The sequence below is a fragment of the Leptopilina heterotoma genome, unplaced genomic scaffold (assembly GCF_015476425.1).
Source record: "Leptopilina heterotoma isolate Lh14 unplaced genomic scaffold, ASM1547642v1 Lhet_275, whole genome shotgun sequence".
Classification (NCBI taxonomy): domain Eukaryota; kingdom Metazoa; phylum Arthropoda; class Insecta; order Hymenoptera; family Figitidae; genus Leptopilina; species Leptopilina heterotoma.
The window spans coordinates 500,498-514,424 of record NW_025110983.1 but is presented as its reverse complement, the minus strand read 5'-3'; the positions used below and the strand labels follow the sequence as shown (position 1 = coordinate 514,424).

General features: G+C 21.1%; 2 protein-coding genes across 5 annotated transcripts in view; one reads left to right on the top strand and one right to left on the bottom strand.

The window, feature by feature from the left end:
- Positions 1 to 13,927, bottom strand: part of LOC122503948 (calcium uniporter protein, mitochondrial) — an 86,554-nt gene that overhangs the window by 27,125 nt on the left and 45,502 nt on the right. The window contains exon 3 of one of the 2 annotated variants that reach the window (XM_043614730.1): positions 2,838 to 2,903. The exons of the other annotated variant lie outside the window; for it this stretch is intronic. Within the exon in view, the coding sequence (XP_043470665.1) occupies positions 2,838 to 2,903 (66 nt within the window). The remainder of the gene's footprint in view (positions 1 to 2,837; positions 2,904 to 13,927) is intronic. 2 annotated transcript variants of the gene reach the window in all.
- LOC122503947 (protein javelin) overlaps positions 1 to 13,927 on the top strand; it is a 48,369-nt gene that overhangs the window by 17,506 nt on the left and 16,936 nt on the right. The window lies entirely within an intron of this gene.

The window sequence follows — 13,927 nt, the reverse complement described above, 5'->3', positions numbered from 1 at the left end:
CAAAAAAAGAAATTTACCTCTACCGGAAAATACAAAATAAAATTCTTTTGCACCAGAAAATTACAAAATAAGAGCATTTACCTGTACCAGAAAACATAAAATAATAAAATACACTTGTACCAAAAATTACAAAATAAGGAAATTTACCTGTACCAGAAAACACAAAATAATAAAATACACTTGTACCAAAAAATTACAAAATAAGGAAATTTACATGTACCAGAAAATACAGAAAAAGAAAATTTTCTTGTACCAGAAAATTATAAAATAAGAAAACTTACCTTAATTAGGAAAATTACCTAATTACTTGCTTTGTAAATTTACAGACGTAATATTAAATTACTTGTACCAAAAACTTTCACGTACCATATTTCTGGTACAAAAAAAAATTTTTTTTCTGTGAAAATTTGTTAATAAAAAGTTTTTTTTTTGTTTTTTAAAAAGGATATAGCATTTATTAGTGTAGGTTACAATTTTTCCTTTTTTTCTTTTTAAAGGGTAACTTTAAACCTATCCGGGCTTATTCAGTGTTGCGTGACCCACCTTTCATTTTCGCAGGAGGGTCTCAACCCTTGGGAACAAAAATTTTTTTTCAGTAAACAAAAGACCGGTGTATTGAACTACTGGTCAGTTTTGTTATTGCTGCCAACGAGATTACAAGTCTAATGTGAAAATTCTGTAATATTTAAATTTATTAGTGTTTAAAGTTAAAAAAGTGTTAATTTTCATTTTAAATTAATTTTTCAATTATAAATTACATTAAAAAAATATTAGTGCTAAAATTTAATTATTAAAAATGTTAATAATAACAACAAAAAATAACTATTATTATCTTAGTTATTATTTTTATTATTAATATTTTTATTATTATTATTACAAAATGTTTAAGAAACAAAACAAAATGTTCCCTAAGCAAAAAAAAAAAATATATAAATAACAATAATAATATTATTATTATTATTATTATTATTATTATTATTATTATTATTATTATTATTATTATTAATAATAATATTAATAATAATAAGGATAATAACAATAATAATTATATTAATATAATAATTATTGTTAATTATTTATATTCTAATTTTAACATAATTTTTTAATAATTATTAATAACGATAATAACAACTAAAAGTGTTAATACTAAATAAAGATTTTTTTTTATTATTAAACAATAATTATTTAATCACAGGCTACAATTATTTGGTTAATATTTTTAATAACATAACAAAAACATTTAAATACTAAAAGTTAGAACTAAAAACAAATTTTTATATAAAAGGAGAGTGCGGAAAAAAATATGAACAAAAAAAAATGTTGTTTGAACAAATAATAAAAATAATTTAAATAAATATACAAATATGGACAAAATAATAAATCCATAGTGTTATTTAAAAAAAAAACATTTTTAAGATCATCAGGTGAGTTGAATATTTTTTTAAATAATATTTTAAAAATCATTTATTAGTTATTAAACATTATGTTTATGTATATTTAATAAAGAAATAAAAATGTAATTTTTTTTGTATGATTGTTTTTTATTTTCTTAACGATTTTTTAAATACAAAATAGGATTTTTGTCAAGTAAATATAATAATTCGAAAAAAATTCAAAAAAGATTAATTTCAAATTGAAATTTAGTAAAAAATGTATTGCAAAAAAAAATTTTTGAATAAATTACGAGAGATTTGGAGATTAAAACACATTTTAAAATATATACGATGATGATACACAACTGCAGTGCCAGGAGTTATAAAAAATATTATAATTTCTCAAATTTGAATTTGGTTCAAGGCAATGATAGAAATAAAAAAAATTTTTATAACGAAAAAAAAATTAAAAAATTTTAAATTTAAATCCATAAGTAAATAGTTAATAAATAGTGAGTAAAAAAATACTAAATAAATAATTACCAAATTATTATTAGTAAATGATATGAAAAATAATTAATAGATGATAATAAATAATTGTAAATAATTATAAATAATTATAAATAATAATAAAAAATATAAACAATTATAAATAATAGAAAATTATTATAAATAATAAATAGTTATTTATGATACAAGTGCGTAAAATCGTTGATTATACGAGTGTGACGTTTGCAGCTCGAGCCGAAGGCGAGTGCTGCAAGTCACACAAGTATAATCTGATTTACGCACGAGTGCCATACGAAATTTTTTGCAACACTACAACAACTAAACTTGCAGCAATATTGCCAATATTACTGTAACTTTAGGTGTAGTGGGGGAACTGTTAAATGAAGTTTTCTAGAAGCTAAAATAAAAATGTGATTGTAAATTGTTAATTAAAAGCATTATTTCATTGTTTCTCATCAAACAGTCACAAGAATGCGTAAAGTAACCTTTTTACGCACTGAAAATCACTTTACACACTGGAATTCACTTTACACACTGCTAGCGGTGTGTAAAGTAACACTTTACACACCGCTATAAAAAGAAGTACTTTACACACAGTTTTCTGTGTGTAAAATTCAATTTTACAGGTTAGTGTTGCAAAAAAGTAATTATAAATAATATAAAAAGTAATTATAAATAATAGAAAGTGATTAAAAATAATAAATAATATTAATAATAATAAATAATAATAGAAAAATAAAAATAACAAGTTAAAAACAAAAATAAGAAGTAACAAAAAGTGGAAACAATTAAGGTTTATAAACAAATATTCAAAAAGCATATACATGCAAAAAAAAAATTTTTTTAAAACAATAATCACATGCCCATCCCTTTTGCACTATTTTGTTGTTGTTTATTTTGTTTATTTGTTAATTCAGACTAAACGCAAAAAAATTAACAAATTTTTTTACATACGCTCAATAATTGCTTTTTTCTTTGAACGCTTTGGTTCCTTGGTTTCTTTTTTCATTTTTCGTCCCTCTGGAAAATAGAAAATAAAAAGCTCGTAACACCACAAGCCAAAAAAGCAGAAAAAAAAATAAATGAAAATTATTCTACACTAAAAAAAAACAAAAAAATAAAAAAAATAAAAAAAAACGAAAAAAAACGAAAAAAAAATAAAAAAGAACAAAAAAAATAAACAAAAAATTTAATAAAACTAAAAATTAAATGTTAATTTTATTACAATAGCTGAAAATAAAGGTTACAAATAAAAATGTAATTAAAATATTCTGTATAAATGAAAAATCAAAGAATATCAATTTTTTTGCTCTCAATTTTTGCTTGAAAAAATTTTTTAAGAAAACAAATTTTCTATTTTTATTTACTCTTCACACATGATGACGACAAAATGCAAACGCAAATAAATCATGCAGAATTATTATCAAGTTTTCTAAACAATATGTTGAATAATAAAATTATCGTATTTTATTTATATTCACATACGTATTTTCAACGTAAAATTATTCTCAAAATGACTAGAGAAAAATAAATTCAGAAAAACTTTTTATTTTTTTTTCTTTTCACTGATTTTTATTATTCCAAACCATATTTTTAATTATTTATATACCTTTTTATGTTCAATTCATTTAGATTCATGCCTTTTTTAAAAATTCATTTACAACAAAAAACACTCAATGAAATTTGTTGTCCACTTTATATTTTAGAGGCAAAAAAAAAAGAAAAATGAAAAAAAAAACGAATAAAAACTGTAAAGCGGTGAAAAATTCACTTTAAATGCTAAGCAATTATTAAAAAAAAATATCTCGCGGGGGTGAGTTAAAATACTAAAAACAAAAAAAAAACTAAAAGAATGTTAATTTCTTTTCATATAAAAATATTTAACGTACGCTGAAAAAGTGCAATTAGCGGAAAATAAAATTTAACGGACAATTGCATTTGTCATAAAAATTTCAAATTGAAAGAAGAAAAAAAATTATTTTTTTTATTTCAAAAAATAATTATTAAACTCCATTAAGTTTATTTATAAAATAATTGAAAATTAATAATAATAAAATTATTAAAATTTATAATAATAAAATTATTTAAATTAATAATAATAAAATTATTTAAATTAATAATAATAAAATTATTAAAAATAATATAAAATAATGAAACTAAAAATAAATATAATAATAAAAAATAATTAAATATAATTTCTCACTTAAGTAAAATGGAGAATTATATAACAAATAATTTGTTTAATAATAAATTAATAATAATTATATTATTTATTTAATGTTAATTTAATAAAGTATTGTAATAATTTAAATAGAATAATTTTCTAATTATTAACAATTTTAGGTACAATTATGATGAATGTCAATTAAGTCAAAATATCTGTAATTAATTTCATTAATTAACATATCAAAATTGTATTATTATCTTTGATCTAATAATTAGCTAATAGAATATTTTTTTCAAATAATATTAATCAATAAAATACTTACTTGATAATTAATTTGCCAAAATAAAATTAAGAGACAATAATTTTTTATTACAAACAGAAAAATTATTTATTTTTTACTAAAGTTTTTTAGTAATTAAATTTAATTAACATTTATTTAATATATTTATTAGTAATAGATTCAATTATTACAACATTTGAAAATAATTGATTTAATTATTTAATAAATTTATTAAACATTGATTCAACTATTTAAAAAATTTAATAATATATTAATTCAATTATTTAATCTATTTAAATTAATAATTGATTGGAAATTTATTAAATTTAATAATAATTGATTCAATTACTTTATAGATTTATTAAAAATAAATTCAATTTTTTAATTAATTTAATAATAATTAATTATTCCAATTACTTTCCAGATTTATTTATTACCAATTAATGGAATTAATTTATTAATTTAATTAGTCTAATAACAATAAGTTCAATTATTCGACTAATTATTATTATTATTATTGAACTAATTAATTCTAATTAATTTAACTAATAAATAATAATAATTGATTAAATTATTTGATAAATTAAATAATAATTGATTCATTTATTGAGAATGGATTCAATTATTAAAAAAAGATTTGAAAATAATTAATTAAATTATTTAATAGATTTATTAACAATGGATTTAATTATTACCAGATTTATTAATAATTGATTCAATTATTTATTAGATATATTAAATAATTGATTCAACTAATTAATAAATTTAATAATAATTGATTCAATTACTTTATAGATTTATTAACAATTAGTTCAATTTTTTAAATTAATTTAATAATAAATTAATTTAGTTAATTTCAAAGTAATTGATTGAATTAATTGATAGATTTAATAAATAATTTTTTCACTTAATTATTTATATATTTTAATAATAATTTATTCAATTTTCTTATTTATTAATAAAAATTATTAAATTATTTAATTAGTTTAATAACAATTATTTAAATTATTTAAATTATTTAATAATTTATTTAATTATTTTATTAATTTCATAATAATTGATACTAAGATACTATTTAATAAAAAGAAAATAGAAAAGTGATTGAGTGAAGAAAGAGTGAAAGAAACATGGATAATTTATAATAATTTTCACAGGAGGAAAAGTGAATATAAATGTATGCAAATAAACTTGGAGAAAAATATTATCTGAAAGTGACTCGTTTTAATGAGCTCTAGTAATTAAACCTTTTTAAACATATATTCAAGAGTTAAAAGTCATGCTTTGTTTTTTTTATCGCTGGTGAAACTTTTCTTCATAATATATATATGACATGCTGGATAATATTTAGTTTCAATTACTACGTGTGTAGAATGTCCTCGAAGTCATGGTGTCTAATTAGTAATTTGATAGTAAAATATATGTATATCACTATAGGTGTCTATATTATTATTGAAAATGAAGAAGATCTTTTTTCAATTTCTCTTTAGATATAACTGAGAGTGAAATTAGTTAAAAAAAAAATTAAAGTTGATCACTAGTACCAGTATTTGTAACACTTTTGATTTTTATTTAAAAATGTAATACTTTCTGAACTTTTTATTAACTTATTTTTCTCTGAACGTATTTTCTCATATTTTTTATTTTTATAAAAAAAAAAAAAAAAAAAAATTGTTTCATAGTAAATAAAAATTTGTTGACAATTATTTTTTTCTAAACAAAAATTTTTCATTGTTAATAAAAATTTATTGACAATTTTATATTTTATTACAATTATTTTTTTTCCAAACAAAAATTTTTCATTGTAAATAAAAAAAATTTCCATAAAAGAAAATAATAATAAAAATTCCAAAAAAAAAATTGTCATTGTAAATAAAAATTTATTCAATTAAAAAAAATATTCAGTAGAAATATTAAAAAAATTTTCCCTTGAAAAAAAAATTTCATTTATGTATTGCAGGATTGTTTTAAATTTATCAAATTGAATAATCAAATTAATAGAAAAGAATATTTTAAATTTGAAATAAAATTACAAAATATTTCAATTTAAAAATTGTTTAATATTTTCGGAAATTAGGAAAAAAAATGTTTGTTTTTGTAATTTTCCCTTTCTTTTTAGAATAGTTTTTTTTAAATTCATGGTGCTTAAATATGAAAATACGACAAGCATTTCAATGTTTTTAAGTCTAGGCCAACTATATATATAGTCACTTTCTTTGACACGCACGTCAACGTAAAGTTATTGTTGTCACGAGTCGTTGATCTCCAATTGAAACCAATTTCCGTAAATTATAATTGATGAGTCCAACACTTATCTAATAGGAATTGCAATTTCTCAACAGAAAGGTTGTAATCAAATTCACTCATAACAGTAATATTTATTATTGTCAATAAAAAAATTGAGAATTTATTTCGATTGTGATTTAATGTATCTACTGATTTATTGAAAAAAGTATTCTGTATTTTATGTTACCAATTGTTTAGTTTACTAACTATTTTTGTTATAAATTATTTATTTTATCGACTCATATACTTAATTATTATTTTTGTTGCCAACTATTTTTTTGGTCCCAATTTTTTTGTTTTTAGTTATTTGTTACCAACAAATAACAATAATAAAAAAACAATAAAATAAAAAAACAACAATAATTAAATAACAAAAATAACAATAATTGTTTTTTTGTTATTTTGTTGCCAACTATTTTTGTTACTAACTATTTTTGTTACCAAGTATTTTTGTTAAAAACTACTTTTTGTTACCAATTATTCTTGTTACCAACTGTTCTTGGTTTAAAATATTTTTGCTACCAACTATTTCTGTTACCAACTACTTTGGTTACCAACTATTTTTTTACCAATTATTCTCCTTAACAACTACTATTGTTACCAACTATTTTTGTAACCAATTATTAACTTCTTTGATTACCAACTATTTTTGTCACCAATTGCTTTAAATACCAACTATTTTTTACCAATTATTCTCGTTACCAACTAATTTTGTTACCAACTATTTTTGTAACCAATTATTAACTTCTTAAATTACCAACTATCTCTGTTACCAGCTGCTTTGGCTACCAACTATTCTTGTTACCAACTACTTTTGTTACAAACTATTTTTGTTGCCAATTACTAACTACTTTATTTACCAACTATTTTTGTTACCAACTACTTTTGTTACCAACTATTTTTGTAACCAATTACTAACATCTTTAATTACCAACTATTTTTTAATAATTAATCTCGTTACCAACTACTTTTGTTACCAACTATTTTTGTAACCAATTAGTAACTTCTTTAATTACCAACTATTTTTGTCACCAATTGCTTAAGTTACCAACTATTCTTGTTACCAACTACTTTTGTTAATTACTATTTTGGTTACCAACTACTTTTGTTACCAACTATTTTTGTTACCAACTAATTTCGTTAAAATTTTTATTGCAACCAATTGCTAATGTTACTTTTCATAAAAGTTACTAAAACTTTCATAAAATATTCCAAATGTAAATACCAGTTGAGATTTAATAACACAAAATTGTTAAATGAACATTAAATTATTAAATACCAATTGTAGGACAAATTTAATTAATTTGACACATAAATCAAAATAAATACTATTTTAATAAATTATTTAATGAATGAAATACTAATTGTATTAAATATTAACTGAATTAAATACCAATTGAATAAAATACCACTGCATAAAATATTAACTAAATTAAATACGAATTGAATAAAATACCAATTGTATTAAATATTAAATGAATTAAACACCAATTGAATAAAATACCAATTGTATTAAAAATTATCTAAATTAAAAACCAATTAAATGAAATACTAAATGAATGAAATACCAATTGTATTAGGTACTAATCAAATAAAATACGAAATACCAATTGAATTAAATTACAATTGAACGAAATACCAATTGAATAAAATAATTAATTAATGGAATACCAATTGTAATAAACTCCAAATTAAATTTCAAACCAATTGGTTACAATTATAATTATTGGAGAAAAAAATTTAATCCAATTGGATACTTTTCAACTTTTTTAAACCAATTGTCTAAGTTGTCAATTACTTCTTTCGTTAATAAATTTTTGTTAACAACTAATTTCGTAACAATTGGTCATTGTAACCAATTGAAAATTTTACCTTTTAAAAAATTTGCTAAAAATTTCATAAAATTTTCCAATATTGTAAATACCAGTTGATATTGAATAATAAAAAAATGTTAATAGAACATTAAATTATTAAATTTTTCCCGTTCAATTAACAAAAATTAAATATAAAATAGGAAGTATGCCATTTGTCACGTGTGGCACTTGATCATTGTTAGTTTTAATAAAAAATGTGTTTGAATTTTAAAAAAAGAAGCGAGGACAATTTACTGTATAATTTTTTGATAAGTAGAGTCAAGGTTGTGACTTGTTATGAGGTCAAGTATTGAAAGATTTCTAATTTTGATTGAACGCCGAATGTTCGAAGGCAAGGAAGCAAGAAAAATTATCATTACTATTATTATTATTATTATTATTATTATTATTATTATGATTATCATTAAAGGTTCACGCTCTTGTTTAAAGGAGCCATGGTTCTGCTTGGTATATTACGTCCTTGACACACTCGCTTCCATATTATCCTTTTTTTTCTCTTATTTTCAGAGAGACTTTTATAAAAGAGAAGAAAAAGTGCTCGAAAATTATTGAAAGGGAAATGAAAAATTTTTATCAAAGAGAATGTATGAGAGAGGAAAATATTTGAAAAAATTCTATCGTTTCTCTAGACAATTGAATTTTTATCAATTGTTTGTAAACAAGAAGAAAAAATTGAATTACCAATTTTACGAAGTTTCCAATATTGAAAGTGTCGAAGAATAAACGAATTACAAAAAATTGATATCAAATGATTTATATAAGAAAATACCAATTAAAAAAAATAAATTGGTATAACTTCCAATTACATGAACATAATTGAACGAATACCAATTGAAGAAACAATTGATCAAACCAAATGACTAAATTGAAAATTAAATTAAATTAAATTAATTATTAACTAAAATTAACAATTTAATAAATACAAATTAATTAAATAGTAACTGAAAAAATACCCATTTAATAAAGACAAAAGTAAAAATAGCAATTGATCAACTACCAATTGACCAAAAACCAATTGAATAAATTCCAATTGAATAAATAGAAATTGTACAAATACCAATTGAATAAATATCAACTGATTAAATATTAATTGAATAAATACCAATTGATAAAATACCAATTGATCAAATACAAATTGAACAAATGCCAATTAATCAAATACTAATTGAACAAATACCAATTAATCAAATATTAATTGAATACATAACAATTGAACAAATACCAATTGAATAAATACCAACTGAATACATACCAACTGAATAAATAGCAATTAAATAAATACCAATTGATCCAAAGCCAATTAAATAAATACCAATTAATCAAATACCAATTAAATAAATACCAATTGATCAAATACCAATTGATCAAATACCAATTGAATAAATACAAATTGAATAAATACAAATTGAATAAATACAAATTAAAAAAACATCAAATAGTTACGATCGAAGTGAATACCAATTGAATACAATATTCGATAAATAAAATTCCAATTGTATTAAATATTAATTGAATTAAATACGAATTGAATAAAATACCGAATTAATAAAATACCAATTAAATAAAATATCCAATGAATGAAATACCCAATGAATAAAATACCAATTTGTGTTAGCTGCTAATTGATTTAAATAGGAATTAAACAAAATACGAAATACCAATTGAATTAAACTACAATTGAACTGAATACTAATTAAATAAAACATAAGTTGTATTAAATACTAATTGGATTAAATACCAATTGAATAAAATAATTAATTAATAAAATACCAATTGTAATAAAATCCAAATTGCATTACACACCAATTTAATACAATAATAATTAACAAACGGAAAAAAATTTAATTTAATTTGATACTTTGATTTATCTGTCATTAAGGTTGTAATAAAAAATAAATAATTTATTTTCCTCTACAAGTATCATTGATTTTTAATGAGTTCAATTAAGTAGAACATTATACAATATTAGAATTCTTTATACAATATTTTAAATTGCCACAATTTTCGTTTTGAATGCGACAAAGAAGAAGGTATATTTTCAAGCGACCCTGAAATTCTCGTTATTTCAAATAATAATAATTTAAGTGTTTATTTTGAAAGAAAGAAAGAAAAAACAACGAACGTTTCGAAAAAAAAACAATTCGAAAATTGCATTAAATTTCAAAATTGTCCCCAAAAAATACAATTTTGAAATATAATATATTTTCAGAACAATGTATAATATATAATAACATGAAGATTTTTACCGCCTGGTAATTTTCTGTCATTGAAACTGCTTTTTACGACACCCGCCGAAAACAATAAAAGGCACAGAGAGAAGACAGAATGAGAGAAAAAAATTATAGTTATCGACAAAATGAAACCAGAATCTTAATTATAGAGGGCCATTGATGACAATTTTGTTAAATAATAATTATGGAAAAATTTGTGAAAAAAAATTTTTTTTTTGCACTCTTTCGAATTAGTAATAATGATTCGGGATAAATAAATAATAATAAAAACCAACCAGCAATTGTTAATGTGACTGAATTTAAATTTTAACAATTTGTAAAATTATTTAACCAATTGAATACCAGTTGGTAATTGGTTGGTAGAATTTTCTAATGGAAATATAATCAATTTATAATATTGAACATAATTAATATTAATTGGTAACTAATTTGTAACAATTGGTTAAGTAATTTGTAATAATTGGTACCAATTGGTAACAACAGTTGTCAATAGTAACAATGGGTAACAATGGTTACCAAATGGTAACAATAATTACTAATTGGTAACAAGTAATTAAAAATTGATAACAATGGTTACAATAAAAACAAACTGGTTAATAGTTTTTAACAATTAGTAACAAACTGGTTAATAGTATTTAACAATTAGTAACAAATTGGTTTCAAGTATTTAAAAGTTGGTAACAATGGTTACAATGATAACAAATTGGTAACAAGTATTTAAAAATTGGTAACAATTTTTACAATGATAACAAATTAGTTACAATGATTGCTAATTGGTAACAAGTATATAAAAATTGGTAACAATGGTTACAAGTATTTAAAAATGGGTAACAAGTATTTAATAATTGGTAATAAATTGGTTACAATGATTACTAATTGGTAACAAGTATTTAGAAACTGGTAACAAATTTGTAACAATAATAACTAATTGGTAACAAGTACTTCCAATTTGAAACAATGTTTACAAAATGCTAACAGTAATTACTAATTGTCATCAATGGTTACTGTTTAGTAACAATGGTAAATAATATTAACCATGGTTACAAATATCGACTGTGGTTACCAATTAGTATTAGTTTGTACTAATTATGAATTATACCAGTTACGTAAAGTTACAAACTGTTATAAACTTTTACTTAATATAAATAATACTAATTGATAATAATTGATTGGTAGAAATTGGTAACTAATTAGTAACAACTGGTAACTAATTTCGAACAATGTTTAGTAACTTTAATTACTAACTGGTAACAACTGGAACTAATTATTAATGTTATTAGTTGTGAAAGTAAGCCACTGTTATAAATTTTTACTACACATTAATAATACTAGTTGGTAACAATTGGTAAAATGGTTACCAAATAGTAATAATGATTACTAATTGTTACCAATTGGTAACCATGGTTACCAAAGAGTAACAATGATTACTAATTGGTACCAATTAGTAACAATTGTTACTAATTAGTAACTGATTGGTAACAATGGTTACCAATTGGAAACAATGGTTACTTAATTGTAAAAATGATTACTAATCATAACTATAGTTACTAATTTGTAACAATGGTTACTGAATGGTTACAATTGTCACTAAATTGTCAAAATTGTTTATAAGTAGTAACAATGGTTACCAAAGAGTAACAGTGATTACTAATTGGTAACAATTGGTAATTGGTTGGTAACAATGGTTACTAAATAGTAAAAATGATTACTAATATTAACTACAGTTTCTAAATGGTAACAATGGTTACTGAATGGTATCAATGTTTACTAAATAGTAACAATGGTTACTTATTGGTATCAATGGTTACTAAATGGTAACAAGTGTTTATTAATTGGTAACAATTATTTACTGGGTGGTAACAATGGGTACCAATTATTTAACACTTGTTACCAATTAGTAACAATTAGTAAGAATTGTTACTATTTGGTAACAATGGTTACTAATTGGTAACAAATGTTTACTAATTGGTAACAATTATTTACTGGTTGGTAAATTGCCAATTATTATTTACTAATTGCTAACAATTGGTCCTAATTATGAATGTTACCAGTTATAAAAGTTATCAATTATAAAAATTACCAACTACTCTAAATTTTTACCAATTGCATTATATCTCGAAAAGAATAACAAAATTTTTTCCCAAATAAAAGTACATCTTCACGTCCTTGGACTCGTGCAAATGAATACGTGTAAATTACTTCATGTCAAGGTAAATATTTCTTAAACATGTTCAAGACGTTGAGTTCTTGATTTCTTCTTCCTTTTTTTTGTTTATTCTATAATTGTTAAATTCACTGGATGAGATGATCTCTTTAACCTTCATATAATACAACGTCAATTTTTTTTTCATTTCAAATAAAATTCATGTGACAAAATTTAATTTCATCCTTCTTGTTTAGCGAGAGGATATTAGCAGAGAGGTGACGTTTTAATATTTAGTGGTCCCAAAGTATTTTTTTTCTCTCCCCCCTCCACCACCAACTTTGTGTGTTATAATCGCGGTTAATCCCCACTCTTTTCCCCATCACTTTTGCTGGTGGTCACAAGCAGTGAGTAACAAACGATAGAAAGGAAAAGTATAGGGAAGATAGTTTAGTTGTTACTTCTCACGGAGTGAACAGGTGTATTGTTGTCCATCGGTCAGTCAAATGTAATTCACTATTGTCTCTCTAGTGATTGTGCCGGTGCTAATGTGAATAAAATTCAATTGACATCGCACTGCTCCTTTAGGATAATTTAATGATTAGAAGAAACTCTTAAGGTAAATTGCAAAGAAAATGAATATTATTAACAAAAATTTTAATGTTTAATTAACAAAAAAAAAATTATTTTTTAATTATTCATTAATTGAATTAGTAAATTATTAATTTGATTAATAATTTGTTAATTCAATAATAATTTGTGAATTCAATTAATAATTCGTTAATTCAATGAATAATTCGATAATTTAAACAATAATTCGTTAATTTAAAAATAATTCGTTGCTTTAATTAATAACTTATAAATTCAATTAATAATTCGTTAATTCAATTAATAACTCGTTAATTAAGTTAATTATTTGTTACTTAAATTAATAATTCGTTAATTCAGTAAATAATTCGTTAATTCAATTATTAATTCGTTAATTCAATTACTAACTTATAAACTCAATTAATAATTCGTTAATTCAATTAACAATTCGATAATTCAATTAATAACTTTTAAATTC